We start from the raw sequence: 22,325 nt of genomic DNA, 5'->3' as shown, positions 1-22,325 counted from the left end.
TTCCCAAACATGGAGGTCAAGAGAAGAAGATGAGCATCGTCTGGTCGTGTTGTCATGGAGACCATCGGCGAATGAAGAGAATATCTAGTGCTTACTACAGGCAAACAGAGGGGAATAAAGATATTTACTGTTCATTTCAATCACAGCTCCTGCTTCTCCTCCCTGGCTCAATATCTAAGCTTTCATCTGCTGCGATCAGAGCTCATGACGGCCGTCTTTCCCTTTCAGCGCAATAATGACTACTGCTGTATGCCCATGTGGATAAGAGGGTGGCTACTTGTCAGCTAAATCCTTCAACAAAAATAGCCAGAAATTAAATGCTTTTCAATTCAAAGACATTTATTTAGACATTTCTGGCCCATATGAGCCACAAAAGCAAATTAAGGGTTTCATACCAAAGGAAATGTATCCATTTTGAACCCAAATGCCACCCTCTAGATTCTGACAACTTTGATATCTATAAGAAAGTTGTGATTAAAATGGCAGACATCTCATTTTGGAATAAAACTCTTCAAAAATACAATTGTCATAGAAGTGAAAATGAGAAGAAAAAGAAATCATTGCACAGCATTACAAAGCAGTAGGAAGAAAATTGCATTCATGACATGACAGAGAAAAATACCTTGTTAAACCAGTGAATCTCAAGAGGCACATATTGGAGTTGAAGAGAGCCACTGATGTTCACATGCACACAATATGCTGCTGAATTATCAACTTATGGAGTTGATTTGGTTTAGGAGTTTATTCTAAGATGATCTTTCCCATGTCATTTCTCCTGGAGTCAGAAGGATTCACTTAATAATCAGGGTTCTTCATCCGGATCAATGTTCTCTGACCTTTAAAAAGCATGGCATATTTGAAAAAATGAAATGAAATCAAGTAGAAATGTGGCATTTAATCAGGTTATGTTTACACTGATTATGCGATTAGTTTATATAGTAGGAAATCAGACTATGCTCAAAGGAAAACTACTGATTAACTGTGTGTATGAATGTAGATACTATGCATACAGTACATGCACAGTAAACAGCATGTGATTAGCATCCACCACGCAGCCCCCGCAGCCGGACCCCCACCGAGGCAGGACAAATAAACACAGGAAACAAATGAGAAGGAACACGGCTGACATAATATACAAAGGATTTCATGGTTTGTTTAACACGAGTGTCAGAGAATTTCTAACATTTACAGAATGTAACGGGAGACTAAGGCTAATACACATAAACATCCCAGTGGATTGGTTGATCCAAAGATATAATTGACCATTCACTAAGCCCCGCTCCCCTCAGTACCTGCTGCTACGTCTGTCGAAGCTTTCTGTTCTCACACAGCCATATGCAGTTTATAATTATAAGGATGGCAGATTTACCAAAAATGCTCGTGGTAGTTTCTGAAACATGGGTCCTTGAGACAGTGGTAGAACAAAATTAGCTTCTCATTTTTAGTTGGCGCCTGCCCCTATGGGTTCTGAAATTGCATTTGATGTCTGCATAACAGTAAGTGCTACATAATGCTAAAAGACTGAGGCTAAAGCTGCCGGTCCCAGTCAATAAGTTAGCAACCGTACCAGTTAATGACGGATGTAATCCACAAAACGTAATCGTAAATAAAAGATATAACACTGTTCTTTAAAAAATGTAAGATCAGATAGTAACTGTTTGGCTGCTCTAAGTGCATACTTGTTTGTACGTTCAAACAGTATGTTTTTTAATTTTAAAGTCACAAGTGGGAAGGCTTGTGTTTGGCAAATGTAATGCTATCTTGGGTAATAGTGGGTGTGCTAGCTGTGACGTTACCTTTAACCCCACAAAGTAATATAGGACGTTAATAAAACACTGAATGTAAGTCCTAGAAGTACCGCTCGGTTATTACTGTACTGTAGGTAAAAGTTAGTTAGCTGGATGATTGCAGCTTTCATTGGAGCAGATAAACACTGTTTAATCCCTTCCTTACACTTTTTGCTCTTGTGGTTTTGGCTTTGGAATGGTAATAAAAGAAGACAACCTCATCTAACCCTAACCCCAGATGTTTTAGCTCCATGAACACAGCTTAAACATGGATAAATTCAAAGCTTACAGTACAGCTCCGCCGTGCCTACTTAAGGTTGCTAAGCTATGATTGGGCAGTAGCTTTTTGAGGGAGAGGTTTAGTGAAGGGTCAGTTCTCAAAAACTTGGCCACAACCCAGGCACATGGGAGAAGTTTGCCTTCAGGGCTGTCTGGCAGAAAGGCTTTCTGTAGTAGTTTTGGAGCCTAAAGCTAACCAGTAAGGTGTTCTGGCAGAAACAACTCCTCCCATGTAAACAACCTGGTCCCATGAAGTGTTGGCTGTCGGGCCATGAAGATACTTTTGAACTGGAACTAAATTAACTTTATCAATTTATTTTATTTAGTTGTTCCCATGGAAGCATAACTCACTAAACTGAATCTGAAAAAACACAACAAAAAAACTCAGACAGGAAGAAATATTGGCTTCTCGTACCATCAACACAAATTCATGTTATTCCCTTTTAACTTTGGTGCTGGTAGACCTGCTAACATGGCAAGTGTGTGGTTAAGATTTGTTCTCGGACAAACTTCACTTTCTTTCCACCACATCTGTCTCTGTGTCCCTCCACTGACTTGATGATGCAAAGCAGTAATACACAAAGCAGGTAACTAATTTTGTGACATGATGGGCAGTAAATCCCCCAAATATCTACCAGCCAAAGAGACTGTTTATAAGTAGAAGACCTCCGACTGAACTTGCCTGGCAGAGTAGAACACCTTGCCAACAGCAGCAAGGTTTCCTCAGCGTTGTGGGTGGCGTTCCTTTTCACAAGACCAGCAATACATGCTAGTGCTTTGGTGCAAACTATACAGATCAAAATCTGTACTGAGAACAGTCTAAATTTATGGAATATAATATCTTGAAAAGGCCAGGAGCAAAAAATTGTTTTCAAACCATCATGTGTTTTAAGTGAAGTGAGGCAGTGGAATGTGCTGGCCAGCGATACAGAGTACCCACATTCCCACAAGGCTTAAGGGGCATAAGAAGTTGGATGGCAGACAGCAAGGCTCCTGTCACCATAGATGTACTTTCGTTAAAAGTTGCTCAGTCGCCTACATCGCTGTCCTGGTCTCCTATGACCCACAGGAAGTGGAAGCTGAGCGCCAGCAGGGCGGTGCCCAACAGGTCACCCAGAGCTGTCAGGTAAGGAATGGAAAAGCTGTCTGGATCTTTGCCGCTCTGCCACATGGAGTGCACCATCCAGTCTGCTATGCACAACAAAAGCAACACCTGGAAGACAAAGAAAGGAGGGTTAGACCACAGCTGTCTAAAATGAACATACTGCAGGAAATCTACATGATTACCCAGGAAGGCCCCCTTCTCTCAGTAAGAATGGGTCGAAACAGAGCAGGGACAGTATAATCCATTTAAACCTATTATTTATCCAAGTCAGAATTCATCAATTAAAAGAATAGTTCAAAGAACACAAAAGTAGACATATTAGGAAACACACTGCTTTGATTTCTTGATCAGAGTTATATGATATAAATATAAACAGTTATATAATTAGAGGATAATTACCGCTCTCATAGTTGTATGGTTAATATGCAGCTAGAACCAGCAGCCAGTTAGCTTAGCTTAGCACAAAGACTAGAAACAGTCCCATCCTGGAGTTTCAACTGGTTGTCCGGCGGCGGTCATGGCCAAGATATAGTCTGGCACATAAGCCTTATGGAAATTATTAGTTTTTACAAACAAACATAACAAATAAGTAACAATTTATTTAGTGAGCTTTAGAGGTGCTGGTAGGTTTTGTTACCTTTGGACAGAGCCAGGCTAGCTATTTCCCTATTTCCAGTCTTTAATGATAAGCTAAGATAAACGTCTAGATATTCACTGTACAGATTTGAGAGGTATTAATCCTCTCAGCTCTCGGCAAAGAAATAACTAATCTGGATTTGCATATTTCCCAAAATGACAAACTATTTCTTAAAGAATCCAATTATGTCTTGAACAGAGAGCCATGCTATTTAAGAATAAAAATATTCACCCTTTTCATTAACTTCACTGTGGTACTGTACAACCCCAACATTAAAATAGGAGGAAAGAAATATTGGACAAGGATGTACTATTTGCAGAATAATACCTCCTGGTAATACTTACAACTTGCAACCATGAGGTTCACATTTGTGTTTGTGAGTAAAACTATTGGATAGATTACCATGAAATTCATGTCCCCCCTTGCATGAACTGATATAATACTGATCCCCGACTATTCAACTAGCGGCATCAACGAATGACATTCCCATCAGAGCAGTGAAGATGGTACACATGATATCTGCTAAACAACATAGTACTAACATTGTAATTGTGTTAGCGTGTAGACTTGTTTTCTTGTAAATGACGCCAATGTGGATAATAATAATAATAATAATAATAATGGTTGTTGTTGTTTGATTACTTATCTTACTACTATTACTTTTCTTCAATTTACAAAATAAAACTGAAGTTATTGTTTTTGGAGCCAGGGAGGAACGATTGAAAGTCAGTGCTCGACTTCAATCTTTAATGTTAAGAACCAGAAATCAAGCCAGAAATCTTGGTGTAGTCATGGACTCAGACCTGAATTTGAGGAGCCACATTAAGACAATTACAAAGTCAGCCTACTATCACCTGAACAATATATCACAGTTAAAGGACTTATGTCTCAGCAGGACCTGGAAAAGCTTATCCATGCATTTATCTTCAGTCGACTCGACTACTGTAACAGCGTCCTTACAGGCTCCCTAAGAAATCCATCAGACAGCTGCAGCTGATTCAGAACGCTGCTGCTCGAGTCCTCACTAAGACCAAAAAGGTGGATCACATCACTCCAGTTCTGAGGTCTTTACATTGGCTTCCTGTATGTCAAAATCTTGCTGTTAGTTTATAAAGCACTAAATGGTTTAGGGCCAAAATACATTTCTGATCTTCTGCTTCGTTACGAACCATCCAGACCTCTCAGGTCGTCTGGAACCAGGTCTGCTTTCTGTCCCCAGAGTCAAAACTAAACAAGGAGAAGCAGCGTTCAGTTATTATGCTCCGTATATCTGGAACAAACTCCCAGATAACAGCAGGTCTGCTGAAACTGTCAGTTCTTTTAAATTAAGACTGAAGATTTTTACCATTGCTTTTAATTAAATATTTAAGATTTTTCTTTTTATTGATAACTTACACTGCACTGTAACTTTTACTGTCCTGTTTTCTTTTTCTTTGTTTTTAGCTTTTTACCACTGCAATATTTACACGGTGAGAAATGAGTAGGTAATTGAGTGAAAAGATAATGGCCCTCATTTATCAATCTTCCGTAGAAACGGGCGTATTTTTGTGCGTGAAATTATGCTTACACTGTTCTCAGCACCTGAATTATCAATGAGAGTGTACCCTGGCATTTCAGGCGTACGCACCACCTGGTGTTGAAAAATGCGGCGGCTGAAAACGTGTGTAATTTGAATGAAACTACTGAAGCAATTATTCAAGCTTCAGGAGGCAGCACCCACGACTTCACGGCAGGGGCTGATGGAATACGGCAAGAAATACATGGTTTGGAGCAGGAAATGCACAAATTAAAACTTAAGAAACAAAATATTATGTTGTTTTGACAGATTTAAATAAAGATGAAATGTTTAGTTTCACTACTAGAGCCCATCCCCAGCATAAATGGGGTGCATTTTAATATTAGCTCCGAGATTGTTCTTTTGGAAACAATTTAATACTTTTTTATTCGATGATTTAAACTGGACACATTTTTGACAAAATGTTCAACGCGCTTGAAACTGGACACGAGCAGTCAGATGAGCCATAAACAGTTCAGGTCCAGCCAAAGAGGAGTCAGGGGGACCACCGTGCACTGTCAGCCTCGCTGGAGCGGAGCAGTGCGCGCTGTCAGCCCCAGAGGAGGATGCACTCATCTCGGAGGAGCAGGGCACGGGCCAACAGTGTTCTGCGCTGTCCTGGGACTATTAAGCACGGACAAGGGTCTGGACGCGCACAAACTTGGATCTGACCATCTGTTCCTAGAATTATAAATTGGCTACTTGTGGTGCTCCAAGAGATAGATTTAGCACTGCTAAAACACCCATCAAAGTTAAGTCCCAAATAAGCTCCAAATGAAAGTATGTTGCTCTGAAGGGCGTGGGGCTGTGTCCATTTCGGCAGCCAGTCTCAGAGCTTCAAGCCATCGACTTCGTTCATCGACTCTTCGTTGTTTGTATGCAGTATTTATTTACCTTACAACATTTTTTGCTCACAGCCTTTTCATTTGAAGGTACACATTTTATTAAAAGCAACCCCAAATAAAAGGCACCTAAAACTATGAAAAATACAAATACAAATCAAAGCATGTTTTGACTGCTCAAATATTTATATAGGCTGTATAAAGTCTGTGTTGCTAAAATATAAACACCAAAATGTTGTTTCTGTTACAGTGGCTCATAATATATTATATCTTTTAGTTTGGCATTTCCGCACTAACTCTTGCGTACATGTACACCACCTCCTGAGGTCCATATTGATAAATCTCAAAGTCACCGTGGTTCTGGGTGTACGCCAGGTGTACGCTGAAAATTTGGCGTACGCACTTTTCATAAATGAGGGCCAATGAGAGTGAGATTGAACAGAGTGAAGGAAGTGGTCCTAAATCTCACGTCTGAGTGATTTGCAGGAACCTCTGTCCACCTGTAAACGCGCAGGTGGATCCATAACTGGATCAAAGTGGCCTGCGGACAGACATGTCCTGGTTTCTCTGTAGTGTCCGAGGGTTTTTGGATTTTCAGTGGACCCAAAGATTTCTATGAACCCGAGTACAGACTAGCTAGAGAGAGTAGATTAAGTGTACTTCTCTGTTTATTCTCTTTGTAACTCAATTATTTGCTCAACCCCTCAGCCTGTTTTTATTTTCCATTTAACTCTTTTAACCCTGATTGTACACTGCACTGTAAGTTTTATTATATTTTAATGCGTATTTTTTCAATTTCCGTATGTTGCTTTTAAACATTTTTATATTTTTCCCTGTTGCTTTTATGTTTTATGTAAAGCACTTTGAATTACCTTGTTGTTGAAATGTGCTATACAAATAAACTTGCCTTGCCTTACTAATATGTTGCGGAGAAGCGCCTTAACTGGCAACTTATTTATTTGTTATTTATTATCAATTTTGCCTTGGTTAGCAGTTCTTCTTTCTGTGTTTAGGTGCAATAATAAATAATATTATGGCAGTAAAAAAGCAGATAGGAAGAGGCAGTCAGAGTAATTTTTAACCAAGGAATAGAAAGAAAAGCAGGATGGATACAAGAAAAAGTTCATGTTATCTCGGCTTGCAGGAAATGAGTGCTTCAAAATGCTGTGCAGAATGGCATTACACCCATAACTGTAGTGGGAACAGGGAGGAGAAGGAGTAATGGACAGAGCAGCAGACCGAAAGACGAGTTAAGAGAGTGTTACTCATAATTCAAGTTTCCAAGCATAAAGGGAACGATGCTGAGAGAAAAAGAGAAGTCTATTAAAAGATAAGGACGGCTCTATAATTTAAGGGGAAATGAGCTGTCTAGAGTCGGCAGTGCAAACATTACCAAAACAAAAAAAGTATTGCAGCCGTTATAAGATACTGACATGCTAAGGTACGAGCAGTGATGATGGTATCAAGAGGTAGCACGGAGAATTGATTATAATATGCAATTTCCTCTGTAGAAAAAATGCACTAATGTAGGAGTTCTGATAACCGGTTGACAGACCCACTTGTTTTTGGATGTGGGGGACTTTTGTGATGGAATGTGTAATCCCGTTAAACAACATGGCCTTCAGCTTTCCTATCCAATAATGTTCAGTTATGACACGATGAAAGCGTCTCACGGGCAACCAACAAGCTTTCAAACCCGACTATCCACAAGCAAGGGTGTCATGGCTTTGTCTTTTATGCATGATGACAGGGTGGCATACTTGGACATTGTCTTATTTGTTGGAATTGTTGCTTTCGTAACATCACCTGCCTCAAAACTGTCAGCTACAATCCATCATTTACAGTACACAGCATCCCATCGAGTTTTTTCCCCCCTCAGACAAACAGAAAGGGAGGCAGAGACAGAGTGCAAAGTTTAAGGCTGTCTTTAACTGCAGTTTTTCAAGGATTGAGATACTTCCAATTTCCACATTTTGGCAAAACAAATTAAAATTGAAAGAGAAAAATAAAACAGACTGCAGATCCTTCAAGTCTCTTTCTCTGTTTCTATATCTGGTTCCTAAATCACGTCTGAGTGGCAAGACAGAGGAAGTGTCTACCAGCTGAAGTGGTTTGATCTCCTGAGATGGCCACGTTCCACTGCATCTGCCTTTGTGTCAATTTCTCTAATTACAAACCACTTACACAGGTGGGAGACAGAATTATACAACAGAAAATGAGTCTGAATGTTGTTCAGTTTGCTGTGTAAATAGCTCATTTCAACTTGAGGAGTGCTGCCTGTTCATGGGGAGGTGTATGTTTGTTGTGATGATTTTATCATTGTTATAATTGGTGCCCTGGGTGACATTTTTGAGACATTTGGAGGCTGGCACCCTGGGAATGGACTGGGAATTTTGAGACAGGAATTTAGAGACACTGCTAGGATCTTTGATTTGAAATCATGTAAGCTAATTGGACATTATTTGTTAATGGAAGTTCAGACCAGAAAAAAGCTCATGAGGCTGCATAGCATGGGTGGGTTGCTTCAGGTGCTTGGGAAAACTTGAGACTAAAGCTGATGATACATGGGTCAACTTTTTGAGCAATGTTGCTGGGCAATCTTGCTGGTGGCAAGTCCGACTATGTTTTGAACGGATAGCGGTGGTGCGGGGAAAGGGATTATGGTAGTAATCTTTACTCATTACCATTGACGGCAACATTGCCCAGCACCATTGCTCTAAAAGTTGCTCTGTGTATCATCAGCTTTAGACTTCCTCCTAAAGACATGACATTTGACCCTGGACTTGCTCTAAAAGACTTAAACAGGTCAGCATGTTTGTGTTCAGTTTGCGTTGGTGTAAGTGTGTTGCCTTACAGGAATACTGGCCCCAAGACCAATCCTTGAGTCTGGATCAGTACCGGGATTGGTCCAAGCATATTTTATTATCTTGGTATTGACATTGATTTTGCAGCATATGCGAGTGTGAATGTGGTTCTCTTTATACTTCCTTATTAGCAAGGCTCAAGGTACAGATCATTCAGGTAGCCGCTTCTCATTTTTAGCTTGTGCAGAATGTCACTTTCACCAGTTAGAGCAGATCATATCAGCTGTCGCCGCTACTTAAGGTTAATTCTTTTTTTCTTTCTAAAAAAGCGAGGAACTGAGGGAAAGAGAGATAGGAGGCAATACACAACAAAGGGCCAGGGCTGGATTCGAACCTGGGTTGCTGCAGTAAGGACTCGCTCCCAATTAATGTTAATTCTGTCAGTAACTTGATAACCAAAATGAAACTTGCTGCTGTCGAGTTTCTGTGTCTGAACTTGAAGTACCAAGAAACAATAACGAGTGGACCGAGTGTTTGTTGTGCCGACAAATTTAGTTTCAACAACTCTAACAGAGTGGTCCGTCTTAAAAAACACTAGCTGTTTTGTATTCTCCCACTTTGTTCACAGAATTTACCATAGGGCTGTTCACTACTTGTAAAAGGTACTGTATGTTTTGGTCAGCGCTTTGTGAGAGCTATTTTCATTTGAGCTTTATTTTATTTTGCTAAAATATTTAAATACAACAGCAAGACGAAAAGCTGTGATTCTGCCTTTTGTATTAGTGCGGTGTTATTCAATTATCAAGAGATCCTCAATATAAAAGGACTCTGATCTGAATATGACATCCACGATTGTCATTCCTGTTAATCCTGCAACTAACTGGACATTACTTGTTCGCATGTGTTAAGACATAAAATACATTAAAAACAAACCACAAGAGGCTGCTCGTACATATGTGTTCTTGTCAGTGTGGCATATTCATGCATTAACTCAAAAACATCCTCTGTTCTCTCTGACACAAAGTGTTTGCTCAGATTTTCTTCTCTGTGCCCCCTCTGCCTCTGTGGATCACTTAAATACGCAAATAAAGGCAACCCTCAGTCCTCTGTTTAAAGAAACCTGCTAATCCTGCCTGAAAGAACATGTACTGTATCACTTAATGTCACTCTATTAGCTACTTTAGAATACTGCAAGTATTTATCATCTTGGCAAACATAATTGGATTTTGCTGCACTCTTCAAAAATACGTGCTCACTGAAATGCTTGAATTGCAGACATCACAAGCGTTTCCCTCCGTTGATCCAATATTGTATAATAAGCTATTCTAGTGCATCACTTGAATAACATTATGCTCAGGAATTACTTGACTATAGACAGACCAGGGTATTTTAGGAGGCATGTGTGAGTGATTTAGGAGAAGCTGTCACATTCACCAGTTTCTTTGTATTTAGAAGTTTCTCTTAGGCACAAGTTGAGTATTTTCTAATGCACAGCTGGTGAATAGAAAAATGAAGGTTGAATTCCGGCAAACTGTCAGTATAGTCGGTAATTTGGAGATGCAAAGATTTGGCCATGGGCCTTTGTTATCGACGCAGTGAAATAATAATAAGTTCTTCTTTTTATCTTGGGTAAGATTTTTGAAACTCAAACGTGCCCACAAATGGGTGGAACAGGTAGCCGAATAGTTTTAGCACCTACAGTGATGGGAGAAAAAGAAGACTATACCTCAAACATCTTTACTTTACCGAGCAGGTTGGAGGTCAGCACTTCCATTTCTGAGTCAATGCAGTTGTGTTACTTAGGATTCAACACACTCTGTCTGTCCTGGTTAATGAACCAGGCTGTTAACAAATCTGCTTGAGTCCCTCCAGTTAAGCCCGTCTCAAATTATAGCCACCCAAAATGGTACAGTACATCTCGGTGTCCCAAGACATCGGGGCATTTCTGGGACCTCTCTCAGCCATTTGGGTGCTTGTTCCCGGTGCTTGCATGTTTCATTACCATCTAATTGCCTGACAATTTGTTTTTTGGATGCATTAAGGTCCAGAATTACTTTAACATCACACTGCCGCAATCCTGTTCAGGACAACATCATCACAAGCTCTCCAGTTCTCACAGAGAAAGCTGTTTGATGCAGGCATCCTATTTTGAAACTCCGGATTCTTGCTCTGGCAATCAACAGCCCTCTAACTCTAACTCTCTTGTTGAGAGTGTTTCATCTCCTGTGCCATCTGCTGTCACTTCTGGATGACCTGTATCTAAACATTTGTCTTGGCAAGCTTTTTTTTTTGACACTTTCTTTACAGAGAAAAAGACAGGAATTTTGTTACCTCTCAGTAGCGTGGAGTATCCTGTCTACAAGGTTCTAAAGGAAGCATGGCTCAACAGTAAGGACTGCCTTATTGACCGGGGAAAGTAAAATGCCATGTCGGTAGGGCTGGACCCGAATATTCGATCGGTGGGTACACATTCGATTTTCAATTTTGATATTTGAATATTGAGGGGGGGTTTCGCGCTCCCGACCTCCGCACACAGCAGTGAATGTTAACACTTAATTACTATGGAAGCTTTGAAGCTCAAAATTTGACGTTCAGAAGAGCTCTTAATAAATTTAGCAACCCACTTGCTACACACAAACACCTTTTTTTAGTGTAATTTATTATTACACTGCAGCCTCTCCCTTGTTCTCTGTGTAGTGGCTGATCCACAGTCTTTCATCCTCTTTATTTTACACAAGCACAGCGTCCTAGCTAGGCTAATGGAAGAGCAAATTGTTACAAACAAAGCTAAAATGAAAGCTGTCTGTATGCAGCCTCTTCAGCTTATTTTGCCAAGGAACTTAAAATTTGGCAAATTCTTGTAATGGCATGGCTGGGGAAAACGTTGATCTTGATGAGATTTGTGGTGATCACTGCTCCTATCAAGAAGAGCACATTTAAGTTTCTTTTACAGGGTACCCCCAGTTAAATTTAAGACTTTTAAAAACCTTTTTAATACCACGTAGGATGAAATTTTATTCCAACTTCACTGCCATATAATGAAAAGCTTTTGGGGGTGTGTTTGTACTTTGATAAGAGTAAAGGACGCCACTTTGTGTTGAAAAGTAGTGTGGACATAGGGGTTCAAATTAGGGGTGTGACGATACACTTAGCTCACATGCACGATTTACAATATTGGGTTCACGAGAACAAGACAAGATATGAATGAACTCTATTTTGATGAAATATTCAATGCTGAAATATATTTAAATGGGGGCCTAGAAAATTCTGAGCACTAAACACCAGCATCAATTTATGGTAGAATTGTCTTTATTTATATGAAGTGATTCAGATGACAATTCAAACAGAATATAATGCAGTACTCAGCAGATTGTTTTTGCTTAAGAAACTTTTTTTGGACAATGCACATTTGTTTCTTCTATATTTATGGCATTGCATGTTAGCTTAATATGCAAATAGACCTTTTTCAAAGTATTTTCATTTTTGGGTTTTTTTTTTAACCTTTTTTTGTTTCATGCCATTTTTCAGAACATATTTAACAAATGCTTTGAAAAACAGATGGAGACATGTCCCCAGTGTAAATTACACCTATGAAATGAATCCAATATTTGTTGCACAAAGAACTCTTTAGGGGTGAAATCAAACAATCAACAAATTGTGCAGTATGAGTTGTTGCAATTAGTTTCACCTTGGCTAGATAAGGTAATGTAATATAATATGCCAATTGCTGCAGTGATTATTCATCCTGTTTGGTTTATGCATCTTAAGGCTTTTTGAAATATAGTGTTATATAGTATTGGCTTGAAAGCAGCAGGGATAAGGAGTTGGGCTAAAGTTTGTTTTTTCCTAGTCCCGGTGATCGGTGCATCTGGGTGATGTAAGTTTAATGTGAGTTAGCATGTTGGATGTTTCCATTCACATAACGTTACCCGACAACAGCGGTGCAACGCTGACACACAGACACGGTCCTCGGCTCATACACAGCTGTCTCTCTGTTGCTGTTGTAACATTCATTGACCGGGAACCTGCAGGCGGGTCTTCCAGCTCTGCTGTTTCATTAGCGCTCACCATAGTGTGATAGCCACTGTCCTCGCCCTCACCCGCCACTTGTCCGAAGAGAAGACCTCTAGGTGGTAGCAGAAGTTCTAGAAAATAATTGTACTGTAATGTACTGTACGGAAAAAGATATTATATTGGAGATCTTAGTTGAACCTAGGAAATCCTTGTTATTTAGTGTTTTCCGGTGCCTTACTCTTGAGCATATCTGAGCGGTTTGAGGACCAAAAGCTAAGAGATCAAGCTACTTTCTCACAGCTTATTTGTGCAGGATTTTTGATCTGTCAAGATAACACTTATAACATCCAGCCTTCACTTTAAATAATGAGGCTTGGGCTTCAGAGCAGGAGATGTCCCTTTGTTAATGGCTTTAATGCATTTATTACTGGTTTGTATTTGACCATGTACTGACCCCATGACTTTTGGCCATGACTTTTTGAATATTATTAAGTCTCAGTATCGTGATTCCCATGAACATTACATTACCATAGTCATGCATATTAATCACTCGTAAACTTTGTGTAACCTTTTCAAAGTTACAGTTTCTTGACTCTACACTGTCAAACTGCTATTCTCTCATCCTTTGTTTGAGTTTTCTTTGACACCTCTTTGGCTTATTGCACTGTGTTGCCTTGGGTTATTTTGCATTGCCTCATTCTTTGAATATACTGATAAAACTGCATAAGATATGACGTACAGCAGGGCTCTAGAATAACTTCACCAGTGGTAGCACTGGTGCTACCAACTTTCTCAGTTGGTTGCGCCTGCACATGATTTGGACACACCCTTTTCTTTTTCTTTGGTCCAGGTATTAATCAATGACCTTGCATGCTGATGAATAATTGTCTTAATTTGCATACCTTAGTTTTGCATTGATATAAAGATTGACAGTAGTGTTAATTTTGTCAGCCTTTTTAAAATTTAGTCTTAGTCCCGTGTCAAATGTCCTTGTTAGTTTTTGTCATAGTCCACTGTATACTACTCTTTTAATCAAGTTTTAGTTGACTAAGGGGGCTTTCACACCTGAAAGTCCGCACCAAGGTCCGAACCAAAGTTCATGTTTTGATACATTCGGTTACTTTTGGTTTGGTTTCACACTGTAATTCTGCAACCGCACTAAAGGACTTTAGGCTACATGACAGACCTGCGTCCTGTCGTCATCATCTATGTTGACTGCGTTCAGTGTACTTGACATTGATTGGTTTATTAAACAGTTCAGCGGTGAGCTTTGACAAGAATGAATGAATAAAAAATGTACATATGCATATTTGCCACTACATTGTTATTATTATGGTATAAGCCTACTACCTGCAGCACCAACTATACTGAAAGCTAGTTCAAATTCGCTATTAAACATCCTCATTGAGAGATAGGTGGCAGTGTGATACTATAGGCCTAGTGGCCGTCTGTATCAAAAGATGAGCTGTCACGGGAGATTTATAATTGTGTCCTTATTTCAGTGCATTTATCTGTGCATTTATTTGTTTCTGGTTTAAACGGCAACCGCCGAACATCCTGTAATAGTCTGACAGTCCGAACCACCCAAAAAATGCTTTCACACCAGAAACGAACCAAACCATGGTTCAGTTTGATCCCGACCGAGACTACCTCTTTTCGTCTGTTTGGTCCAGACTGTGGTTTCACTCCTGCAATTTTGGTTCGGACCAAACTGAAAAGTCAGAAAGTCCGGCGCAAACGAGGTAGGTGTAAAAGCCCCCTAAGAGTCTGGGTATTTTACTCTGATTTTACTCAAAAGAAAATCATAAGTATTTTAGTCTAGTTTTAGTCATAAACCATCATTTTAGACTTTTCTAACTCATTAGTATAGTTTTGTATAGCATTATTTGCAAAGGAGACATTAACTGATCTCAATTCCCGGTGGTTAGCCTCAATAAGCTGCTTTAAATTTGTAGTGTTTTTCCAGAAATCTTAAAACCCACATCGCTCGCACTCATATATAATTAGGCACTCTTGTTTTTTTTTTGTCCGCCTCACATTATTTGAAATGGGACCAAATATCTAAGAGCCTCTTTCTCCGTAGCATGTTGTGTTCATTACCAGAGTTCGCATGCTCCACGGTAACTTTTTTCCTTGCGCACCAGGCGTCGCCCCGGTCAGCCAGCGTGCAAAGCACAGGAAGAAAAAATACCGCTGAATGAACACTGTTCAAGAGAAAGTTCAGAGGGAGAAAACATGGCCTGTAATATTTTGTCTCCTTATTATACTGACAAAAGGAAAGAGAGATTTTATGAATGTTTTTATATTATGAATTACATTTAAGTCTCTTCAACAATATTGCACGTTAATTTAGTCACAGCAACCTTTTATGGACATTGTCGCCGTCTCGTCATTGTCTCGTTTTCGTCAGGGGAAAAAAGGTAATCGATGAACATATTTCGTTTAGTTTTGTCTGACGAAAGTAACACTTATTGACAGTGACTACCAGCAGTCCCAACCTCCTGTGCTAGTGGTGAAACCAACCATCAACAGTCCCTGGGTGTCCAAACTCCCAGTCCAGGCAGAGTAAGCTAATGGGACTGCTAACTGAGCTAACTAGCTAATGGCAAAGCCTAAAGTTAGCAGCAGTGCCATGTATGTGTGCATGCTGTTAAGTGACATATCATGAAATGACAACACGCAGCTCCCAAATAGAGTTTGAGGTCGTCGTTTTTTCCTGCAACTGACTGACCAAGAAAACTTAGTCGACTAATAACTCTTCTGATTGCCTAACGGCCTTTTGTAGTTAATAGTTGACTATCACAGGGTAGTCCTAGATGGAACTCCATGTTAAGTGTTTCTGGCAACGTATATTTGAAACGGTAGGTCATGTGTGAATTAAACACTTACTTGCTTATGGTTACTGCAGGACATGAAATACACCATGGATAAAATGATTCCAGTTTTTAGATATGCAGTAATCCACCACAGCATAACTAATGATGCAGTCTACTTCAGTCAAGATTCTAAACTGAGCTTCTTTGACTTCTCTCCTACCCAGAGTTGAAACCATGTATTCCAAACGTGGATAGAGAAAACAATAAAATAAATGTCTCTCATAGGTGGAGCGTCTCACTGAAGGCTCAGCCACCGCAGAAGTATACCCTGCTCACAATCCTCAAAACACCCACACGTTTGTTTTCAGAGAGATAAAGACATCAGCAAGAGCCTTGCACTTAGGCCCATTCCTGAACTACTGTGCGCCAAAGCACTGCAGTTTCCTCTATTGCTCTTCCTGGTGTTAGTAATCCCTTTTACCGTGATCTATTTTAGAGGTTTAAGATTTGTCCAAACTGCAATAATCATTATGTGTTAAAGCTGATCCACTGACAAAAAAAGTTATGCAGTGCTGAAATGTAGATCTGCATAGATTGATGCTTGTGAGCTTCAAAGGCTCATGTTTGACAACTGTGGCGAAAGCAATTGCATCTAGCCTTATTTTCAAACGATAATAGTGTTTGGAACATAGTGGGAATACAGACGGACAGTGCAATAGCAGCCTTGAGCCAAAGATGGCAACACATGTAGATACGATGGCCAGTAGCTCCCTCATACTTTGCAACATGTTTATTGTTGTTTGTTCTTTTTTGCCTTAAATAACAGAGCATGTATGACAGACACACCTCCTTAACATAGAAAATAGAAGCATAGGGATTATGGCTGCACGATTTGGAGAAAAAGTCAGGGAATAAATGGTACTATGAGTCTACTTGCTTAATTATCAAGGAAAATGCTCAACATACTGTCATTTTGAAATGTGTATTTCTTAACTCAGACAAAGTTAAACATACATAAGAAAAAATACAGTTTTAAATACAGATTTTGCCACATTGTAAACAGCTTTTTAAAACACTCATCACAGAAAACTCTACTGTGGGAGATACTGTATTAATAACACACATCCTTGTTTTGACAGTTGCATAAACTTGGACTACTACACAAACACTGTTTAATGCCAGCCACACAGTGTGGAGGAAGTGCTGCATATTGAAAACCGGGCCTGCTTTGGTCACTAATTTGTTAATGCTAAGTACTATATCTACTCAATAATCATATTGTTCATCATTCGAAAGTTTGCTTTAGTTCGTCAAACTTGTTTTAATATGCAGCCCCATCCAGGCCGTGATTGGTTGGTTGATGAAAAGTGACACTGACTAGCACATCGGCTTTACAAAAAGTTGAACATGTTGAACAAAACAAGGCACCGATATAGCAAACTTTTAATGGCTAGCTAGCTAAACCCAAACCTTCTTTTCTTTTGTCTCACCGCTTTAGCTACAGACGATGCCTCTCTGTCTCTGTCACAGAGCGACCGGCCCATTTCTCTCTGTGCTCATTTCTCACACGGGTTCACACGTATGTGATTTTAGGGGCACATGCAAGAGCCCGATGTGAGCATGGATAATCAGCAGATTGATATAATCCACCCTTTTGCGGTTATATAATTGCACAGGATGACATCGTAACTGCAATTGTGATTAGAAGTATAAACCACGCTTTAGGTCCTAGCTCGGTTAACTTAGCTCTTATCCCGACTCTCTTCCTCCTCTTTAGGGGGTGTAAAGAGGAGGAAGAGAGCCTACGGCGTAAGTACACACGTAGCCATGCATTAATACTTGTGCATCAGCGTCTGTGTCGTTCTGTAATTACACCACCAGACGCTAGTCGGCGGTAGCGCCATAGCGTCCACTGTTTTGACTTTTGCCAGCTAAGCAGGCTAACTTCCGGTTTGGCCCTCTGCTAACTTGAATGGGGGTAAAATTGTATACGTGCGGCTGTTACTTTTTAAATGTTAACGACCGAATGGATCACATTCTGATAGGGAAATGAGTCATTTCGCTAAGGTGTGACTTTCAAATATATTGATCCACCGTGTTACAGCCACTGGTTTGGCCGCTTGAAAAATTTACTTAAAGCACGGGGCACTTCCTGTCGGCTCAGAGGCATTGCAAGGCTACCCAGCTGACCAATCACAGTACTTATGGTCCGCATCGCCCCGACATGTAGTTTTTTAATTACATGTAATTTTTGAGGAGGTAAACTTCAGGCTACGGCATAGGCTACTGTGTAGGGTATGGGGCTACGCAGAGGTTACGCCGTCGATTTGATGCAGAAAAATATATATAATCACACTTAAGACCACTCCTGGCTAATGTCCAGTCACAGGAGAAAAAATTGGATGAAATAAGACTTAAGACTAACCCAGAGACACAAAAATCAGAGACTGCTGTTCCCCCTTCTTGACAGACACCTGGCTCCACAACACCCCAGATCAAGCCATTGAAATTGACAGACACATTGTATTCCACGCCAACAGAACGCAGGACTCCATTAAGAGGAGAGGCAGACTGTGTTTACAACAATAATAATCAGTCAAAGATGGGCAATGTTCTTTAGATGCTGAATTCTTAATGTTAAGATCTGACCATATTATCTACCAAGAGAATACAACAGTGTGCCAAGTTCTTGTTAACTTTTACAGAGGAGCAATAGAAGCATCCTGACAGGAAACATCACTAACATGGGATGTGCACGGCACAGGACCAGAGGGCTCTGCAGCGGGTGATTAAAACTGCTCAGAAGATCATTGGTGAGGTGCTGCAGAGCCCAAAGGATACTAAAGGACACTACCCCATTTCCTGAGGGAAATATCTGGCTCTTAGGCTGCTAAACGCTATATGTTCACTACCAGTGTCTGCCTGCTGTTTGGTGCTGAGCAGGTATTGTACAGTACAGTGTTTTTTTTTTATAAAGCTACCTGCTGTGTCTGAAAACTACACTACAAGAATGGTGAGATTAAAGTGTAAAATCAGTGAAGTTGGGGGCCAGACAGCTCAGACAGAAACTCAGCTGCAGATTAAGGAGAAAATTCTCTGCAAGCGACCCTTTCATAATATTATATGGTTTTCATAATGATTACACTGGCTTTTAATTCATAAAGCATGCCTTTACTGGGCAACATTAAAAGCAATGACTTCAGTCCCCATCGATTCTCCACCTTTACTGATGGCCCAGATGACGGTTCAGAGCCGTCTGAACTGCTAGCTTAGCTTAGCAAGGATTCGGCATACAAGTAGTAAAGGCGAGGGAGTGTTAATGATGAATGATGAACACTGAGCAACACATGTTCAATATGAGCTTACTGGTAGTAGTACTCGTAGTAGCTTTAGTACATCTATTGCTGTGGTATTAACTCCTCTCTGTCACACTCTCTTAATCTGTCCATGTCTTCCCAGAAATACAACTCCATACTCTCTCTATATTTACATGTGTGAGGTTAGCTGTCTGCTGTAGCGTAGAACAATCTGAAGTTGTTGAAATTAGTTGTTAAAAACTACTAGATGTGTTATCTGGACCATTCAAAATAATACAAAAACCCATTTAGTATAAAGTCATTATATAGACTGACTGCAAGCATGTCTGATTAATGGTTATGATTACTGACAAGCATTAACAAATTGGGGGGGGGGGGGGGTAAACTCATCCATAACCCTTAAGATAAATGAATAATTTTGCAGTATTAAAATTGAGCCTCAGATTAAATATGTCATTAGGAAAACCAACAGTTATTATTGAACTTCCATATTATGTGCAACATTCAGCCTGATAATTATTGTCTGCTATTCTGTCTGTGTCTGTGAAAACACACCGATGACAAAGCAGATTAAATTCTGAGTTATTTCTGCAGCATGCTTCAATAAACACTTATTCCATAATAACTATGACACCATGCGGAAGCCATAATTCAAAGCAGAATTCAGGCAATTTCCCTAACATGTCCCAGAGACAGATCAACAAAGACAACACAGCAAGTTCATGAATTTTTCTGACATGCAGTGTCTTGTCTGCCTTTTAGCCTGACCCAACTTGTAAACCCTGTCGAACATTTAAAAACCAAAAAGCAAAGTGGTTTTTGAATCCAATCCATAAATTGATAAGCATTCTCTCTTTAGTGGTTGTACATGTTAAGATGTGAAAGAGGCTGGATCCAAACTCGTTCTAACAACCACAGCTCTCCTGGCTAAAGATTTAATTGATTTGGAAAATCTCCAACTCCTCAGTGGCCCAGATTACATCCTAATGTTCCATGTCTGCATTAAAGATTTGAGGGAGCCTTAAAAAGCCTTTGGGCAAAGCAAACGTCTGATGCATACACAAAAACACTCCAACTACATTCTTAAAATTCCAGAGGTTAAGACAGATTGTGGTGCACCTGAAAAAGTAAAAGCAGCCATTCATAATTCAAGTCATTCCTTCATAATTATCTTAACTGCTACCAAAACAAAAACGTACAGAAGTGAGATTCCATCAGGCATCGCCTGAAACCACAATGCTCTAGGAATCCACAGGATACATACACGAGCTTCTCCTCCTTCACTACAAATGTTAAGAAAACACGTCCACTAATTCATCTTTCATAGAAACTTAATCCTATTCTCACTGATGAGAAAATAATGTGTGCTGGTGAATAATAATGGAAGTCATCAGTGGAAGTAAGATGATCTTATGCAGATTATGTAAAATCACAGCGCAAACCTGTCTGCATATATATATATATATATATATGTCATCCTTAAGCTCGGGTCCTCTACCAGAGGCCTGGGAGATTGAGGGTTCTGCGCAGTATCTTAGTTGTTCCTAGGACTGCACTCTTCTGGACAGAGACCTCTGATGTTTTACCTGGAATCTGCTGTAGCAACTCTCCCAGTTTTTGGGGGTCACAGTCCCCAGTGCTCTGATTACCACTGGCACCACTGTTGCTCTTACTTTCCACATCTTTTCTAGCTCCTCTTTCAGCCCTTGGTATTTCTCAAGCCTTCTTCTTGATGTTGCTGTCGCTTGGGATTGCCACATCTATCACTGCAGCCTTCTTCTGCTGTTTGTCGATCAACACGATGTCTGGTTGGTTAGCCATCACCAGTTTGTCAGTCTGGATCTTGAAGTCCCACAGGATCTTAGCTCCGTCATTCTCAACTACCTTAGGAGGTGTCTTCCATTTTGACCTTGGGACTTCCAGCCCATACTCACGGCAGATGTTCCTGTACACTATGACAGCTACCTGGTTATGCCGTTCCACATACGCACTTCCTGCCTGCATCTTACACCCTGCTGTTATGTGCTGTACTGTCTCAGGGGCATCCTTGCACAGTCTGCACCTGGGGTCCTGCCTGTAGTGGTAGACCCCAGCCTCTATTGATCTTGTACTGAGTGCCTGTTTTTGTGCCGCCATGATTAATGCTTCTATGCTGTCCTTCAGTCCAGTCTTTTCCAGCCACTTGTTGGATTTGTTGATATCAGCCACTTATTATATTTGTCTGTGGTTCATGCCGTGCAGCGACTTGTCTCTCCGTGAAGGTTCTTCGTCTTCCTTGTCCTCACCTTCGGGTTTCTGCTGCCTGAGGTATTCACCAAGTCCTTCATCTATGGGGGCCATCTTCCTGATGTACTCTTGGATCTTTGTCGTTTCATCCTGGACAGTGGTCTTGACAATCACTAGCCCTCGGCCTCCCTCGCTACGCTTGGCGTACAGTCTCAGGGTGCTGGATTTGGGGTCAAACCCTCCATGCATTGTGAGGGGTTTTCTTGTCTTGATGAAAGAGGCCTCTATCTCCTTCTTTGGCCAGTTTTTTATACCAGCGGGGTATCTGATGACTGGCAGGGCATATGTGTCGATAGCTCAGATAATACCTTACTCTCTGTAGGTATTTGGCTGTGGCAGACTTCCTTGCTACCTCGTCATGGTTTCCGTTAGCCTGCGGCATCCCAAGGTATTTGTAGCTGTCATCTTCCCTCTTTTTGATACCATGCAGCCACACTTGTCTAGTCCGAACGACATTCCAATGTCGTTGCTGTAGATCCTGGTAGTGTGGATCAGTGAGTCGATGTCATCCATGTTGAGTAGGTGACTGATGGTTGTTCCACTTCGGAACCGGTATCCGTAGCCAGTCTTTGTGATGATCTGGCTGAGGGGGTTCAGGCCTATGCAGAACAGCAGCGGGGATAGTGCATCGTATGGTATATGCCGCACTTGATGGTGACTTGTGCAATTGATTTTGAGTTTGTTTCCAGACTTGTTTTCCACAGCCCCATTGAGTTCTTGATGAAGGCTATAAGAGTCCTGTTGATTTTGTACATTTCCAAGCATTCCAGGATCCATGTATGTGGCATTGAGTCGTAGGCTTTCTTGTAGTCAATCCAGGCGGTGCACAGATTGGTCTGCCTGGTATTGCAGTCTTGAGTGACTGCTCTATCAACCAGTAGCT

General features: G+C 40.6%; 1 protein-coding gene across 2 annotated transcripts in view; it reads right to left on the bottom strand.

The window, feature by feature from the left end:
* Positions 1-318: 318 nt before the first annotated feature.
* Positions 319-22,325, bottom strand: part of slc41a2b (solute carrier family 41 member 2b) — a 50,981-nt gene continuing 28,974 nt past the window's right edge. For both annotated transcript variants that reach the window (XM_038739034.1, XM_038739035.1), the window contains exon 11: positions 319-3,279. In XM_038739034.1, the coding sequence (XP_038594962.1) occupies positions 3,094-3,279 (186 nt within the window). In that variant the 3' untranslated portion in view covers positions 319-3,093. The remainder of the gene's footprint in view (positions 3,280-22,325) is intronic.

Source organism: Micropterus salmoides, unplaced genomic scaffold (genome assembly GCF_014851395.1).
Source record: "Micropterus salmoides isolate LMB-PRFRI ecotype aquatic unplaced genomic scaffold, ASM1485139v1 Ms_hic_scaffold_23, whole genome shotgun sequence".
Lineage (NCBI taxonomy): Eukaryota > Metazoa > Chordata > Actinopteri > Centrarchiformes > Centrarchidae > Micropterus > Micropterus salmoides.
The sequence above is the reverse complement of the archived record's forward strand: the minus strand, read 5'-3'. Positions and strand labels throughout refer to the sequence as shown.